This window comes from Otolemur garnettii, unplaced genomic scaffold (genome assembly GCF_000181295.1).
Source record: "Otolemur garnettii isolate 467f Iridium unplaced genomic scaffold, OtoGar3 scaffold00172, whole genome shotgun sequence".
Taxonomy (NCBI): domain Eukaryota; kingdom Metazoa; phylum Chordata; class Mammalia; order Primates; family Galagidae; genus Otolemur; species Otolemur garnettii.
Window position 1 is genome coordinate 1283859 of NW_003852567.1, and position 4380 is coordinate 1288238.

General features: G+C 51.2%; 1 protein-coding gene across 1 annotated transcript in view; it reads left to right on the forward strand.

Moving 5' to 3' along the window:
• The first annotated feature begins 423 nt into the window (after nucleotides 1–423).
• The window catches only part of FANCG (Fanconi anemia complementation group G), a 7828-nt gene continuing 3871 nt past the window's right edge, over nucleotides 424–4380 (forward strand). Inside the window, exons 1-7 of the mRNA XM_023519342.1 lie at nucleotides 424–1030; nucleotides 1224–1311; nucleotides 1961–2092; nucleotides 2339–2541; nucleotides 3454–3589; nucleotides 3762–3892; nucleotides 3987–4148. Coding sequence (XP_023375110.1) covers nucleotides 950–1030; nucleotides 1224–1311; nucleotides 1961–2092; nucleotides 2339–2541; nucleotides 3454–3589; nucleotides 3762–3892; nucleotides 3987–4148 — 933 coding nt within the window. The 5' untranslated portion in view covers nucleotides 424–949. The remainder of the gene's footprint in view (nucleotides 1031–1223; nucleotides 1312–1960; nucleotides 2093–2338; nucleotides 2542–3453; nucleotides 3590–3761; nucleotides 3893–3986; nucleotides 4149–4380) is intronic.

Below are 4380 nucleotides of genomic sequence, written 5' to 3' on the forward strand. Positions count from 1 at the left end.
CCACCTTGGGTGTACATGGCTGGCGCCTTAGCCCCTTGAGCCACAGGCGCCGAGCCTTTTCCCTTTTTTTTTGAGAGAGAAGAGGCTCACTCTTTTGCTCTGTGTAGAGTGCTGTCCTGTCATCGTTTACAGCAACCTCAAACTCTTGGGCTTGCCTCAGCCTCTTTTTCTTTTTTTAATTTTTCTTTTATTTATTTTTTACTTTCAGCCTCTTTTTTTCTTTTTCTTTTGGTATACACAAATCCAATTCTCCTAGCTCCATTTGTTGAAGAGATTGGCCAGGTACCTCTGAGCAGTGCAGCGTCCACTTGCACAGAGCCACGCTGCCAGCAGTCAGACTGCACCCGGTTGGGTAGGCAGCGGCGAGCGCATTGGTTCTCAGGGTGAGCAGAAAAAAAAGACCGATCTTGTGTTTTGCATGCACGTTGCTCCGGGGCTGTGCTCAGTTCGCCCCCCTCCCCCGGCTCGGGGAACTACAACTCCCAGCATGCACCTCGCAGGGCGGGAAACCCAGAAGGCGAAAGGCAGAGCCAGACCCTGGTACCGATACTGGCTCCTGCCAACCCTTCTCAAAGCTTTGACCTCCGCTACCTGTGCGACAGCCGGACGCACACGCCTCTGTCTCTATCCCTTCTCAGTCTAGCCCTCTGGTCGATCTGGACTTATTTTTTCCCCAAGTTTCCCGCAGGAACTAACTCTTGAAGGAGACCAACCCCAGCCGAGAGTTTTGCAGGCCGGACTAACCCGAGGCGAGGTTGGGAGCAGGGGCCGGCAGCGTGGAGAGAGCGTCCAGTTTCTCCTGGAAAGAGTGGGCTGCCCAGCTGGGACCCAGAGGCGAACAGGGGATCCCGGCGGGGTGCGGAAGTGCACAAGCCCTCCCGACTAGAGTGGTACCTTCGGCAGGCCACCCTCACCCTATAGAAGCCCGTTTAGGTGAGCCTCAGCCACTATGTCCCACCAGCTTCCTCTGGGCTCCAGCTTCCTCGACCTGTGGAGGGAAAAGAACGACCAGCTCGTTCGACAGGCCAAGGTAACACGGTTGCTGGGACCCTGACTTTGTAACCCCACTAACCTGGAAAGGGGCTTTGTAGATTTGTTCCAGCCGATGGAGGTTAGGGGCTTAGCTCAACCAAAGAGGGAGAAACTCGCCACAACTATCCTCTCTGCTGCAAGAGGAGAGAAAAGAAGTGCTCCTCAATGACACCCTCTTCCACGTTTGGCAGGTGGCTCAGGGCTCTGGTCTGCCGCTGAGGCGACAGCAGTTGGCTCAAGGGCTGGAAGGGCTCAGGGAGCTCCTTCGTAGTCTGCAAGGTAAGCAGGGTCCTCCCCAGGATGGTCAGTTCCCCTCCTCCACAGATAGAGACAAGTTCCTCTTCTGCATTTCTGGGATTTAGGTGATTACTCAGAGGGCAGGGGCTCCTGTTTAAGGTACACAGTGGTCTGGGGTGGAATTGTCTTTGTTCAGGCACGTGTGCACACACAGTGGCATTTGAAGAAGTAGTTTCCAGATGGTCTGATCTGGAGAACTTAATGTTCTTTCCATAACTCTCTGTCCAAAGGGTAGTTTCTTCTCCTTTTTTTTTTTGAGACAGAGCCTCAAGCTATTCCCCTGGGTAGAGTGCGGTGATATCACAGCTCACAGCGACCTCCAACTCCTGGGCTCAAGCTAGTTGCCTGCCTCCGCCTTCCAAGTAGCTGGGACCACAAGTGCCCGACACAACGCCTGGCTATTGTTTGGTTGCAGCCATCATTGTTGCTTGGCCGGCCTGGGCTGGATTCAAATCCACCACCTTAGGTGTATGTGGCTGACGCCTTAGCCACTTGAGCCACAGGCGCTGAGCCAGGGTAGCTTCTTTTTTGAGGCCATTTTTGTTAGAGTGGGGTGATCTCTGGATTGGGATCTTATCTGGAGAACTGGCCATGGGGAAGCTATCTATAAGACCAGCATTTATTGCTCCAGGGCTTCCTGCAGCTGTTCCCATTCTCCCCATGGAGCTGACTGTCACCTGCAACTTCATTATCCTGAGGACAAGCCTAGCCCAGGGTTTTACTGAAGATCAGGCTCAATATATCCAACAGGGCCTAGAAAGAGGTGAGACCAGAGATTGCCTCCCATGTCCTTGCTAATCAGTCTAGGTTTAAGCCCTTGTAGGGGGGTGGGAGGAGCAACAAAATCTGTCACCTCCATGGAGAGATTACATTCCCTGATCCTCCATATGATCCTCAGACCAGGTTGAGGTATTATGTGACCTTTTGGCTCCTGCAGAGGAGGAAAGTCAGAGAGTATGGGGAGATGGAGGATGAGATCCCATCTCAGCTGTGTGTATATACCCTACAGTGCTGGAAACACAGGAACAGTTGGGGCCCAGGTTGGAATGGGGACTCAGGGAGCTGTGGGAGTCTGTGCTGCATGCTTCCTCCCTTCTGCCGGAGCTGCTTCCTGTCCTGCACCATCTTGCTAGCCTGCAGGCTGCCCTCTGGCTGAGCACTGACCACCTTAGGGACCTGGCCTTCCTGCTGCAGATCCTGAATGGTAGCCAGGTAATGGGAAAAATGACCTGGAGTTGAGGGTCCTCCTTCCTTTCTCAATCCCTCCTCTCTTCTCCCTAGCTGCAGTAACATCCTTATGTACTAGAAAGGCGGATTGGTGGTCAGAAAACTTGGATTTTCTTAGGGATTTGGGTGATATTCCCCTGGTTGGTCGGTCATTGGGGGAATTCTCTTGGTAGTGTTTTTAAAAGCAGCTTAATGATTTTGGATAAGGTTAAGGCTCTCATGACCTTGCTGAAGTCACCTCCCAACCTCAGTCATTTTTTTTTTGCAGTTTTTTGGCTGGGGTTGAGTTTGAATCCGCCACCTTTGGCACATGGGGCCAGCGCCCTACTCCTTTAAGCCACAGTGCTGCCTTTTTTTTTTTTTTTTTTTTTGAGACAGAGTCTTACTCTGTCACCCCAGGTAGAGTGCAGTGGCATCATCATAAGCTCACTGCAACCTCAAACTCCTAGGCTCAAGCTATCCTCCTGCCTTAGCCTCCTAAGTAGCTCAGCATCCCCACACCTGTTTAATTTTTTCTATTTTTGGTAGAGATGGTGTTTCGCTCTTGCTCAGGTTGGTTTCAAACTCCTGACCTTAAGCCATCCACCCACCTTGGCCTCCCAAAATACTAGGATTATAGATGTGAGCCACCACATGCGGCCCCCGCCTTAGTCTTATTAGTAACTCAAACATGGTCTTTGCTCCATGTCCTCATGCTCTTGTCCTGAGTGAGAAGGCACACTAGAATATATCAACACTGTCCCATATTTTTCTTACTCTCTTTATCCTTGCCCCACAGCTATCCATTTCTTAGAACTGGGGGATCCCTTGAGCTCAAGGTCTAGCCAGGATAAACTGACATAGGAGAAGAGGAGATGGTTACAGGCTTGGAGCCACTGATTATCCTTTTCTCCCCAGAGTGGAACCTCTGAAGATCTGCTGTTGCTTCTGAAAACTTGGAGCCCCCCTGCTAAGGAATCAGATACTCCATTGACCCTGCAGGATGCCCAGGAATTGAGGGACATCCTTCTGACAGCATTTACTTACCGCCAAGGTCAGCTAGCAACCTTGACTCATTCCTTCCCCCCTTAAGAAATCCTCTGGACTCATACCTTCTCTGTCATGTCCCATTCAGCTCTGTGGAGCTTCTCTAGGCTCTTGTTCTACATCATGACCTCTTCCCTATGGGTGTCTCTAAGATTATACCCTGATTGCCTGATCCTCAGGTCTCCAGGAATTGATCACAGGGAATCTGCCCAAGGCACTAAGCAGCCTACATGAAGCGGCCTCAGGTCTGTGTCCACGGCCTGTGTTGGTTCAGGTGTACACGGCACTGGGGACTTGTCTCCGTAAGATGGTAAAAACAGTCCTCTGGTCAGTTGGTGGAACTACATTGATGACCTTTAGCTTTGGTAAGGGTAGCTGAGCCTTGTGTCCTCCCACCCCTCTAGGGATATCCACAAAGAGCACTGCTGTACTTGATTGAAGCCCTGAAATGTGGATCAGCCTTAGGTCCCCCACTTCTGGAGGCCTCTAGGATATATCAGGAACTGGGAAACACAGCAGCAGAGCTGGAGAGTCTGGAGCTGCTGGTTGAGGTAAGGAACTGCAAGGTAAATATATAAGGTGGAGGATTGCTGAGGTGCCTGTGTTGGGATGACTTGACTAGTCAAGATGCAAGTATAAAGAAATGTGGTTTCCACAGATTGTATGCTTTCTTCTTTCTTTTTTTTTGAGATGGAGCCTCAAGCTATCCCCCTGGGTAGAGTGCCATGGCATCATGCTCACAGCAACCTCCAACTCCTGGGCTTAAGCGAGTCTCTTGCCTCAGCCTCCCAAGTAGCT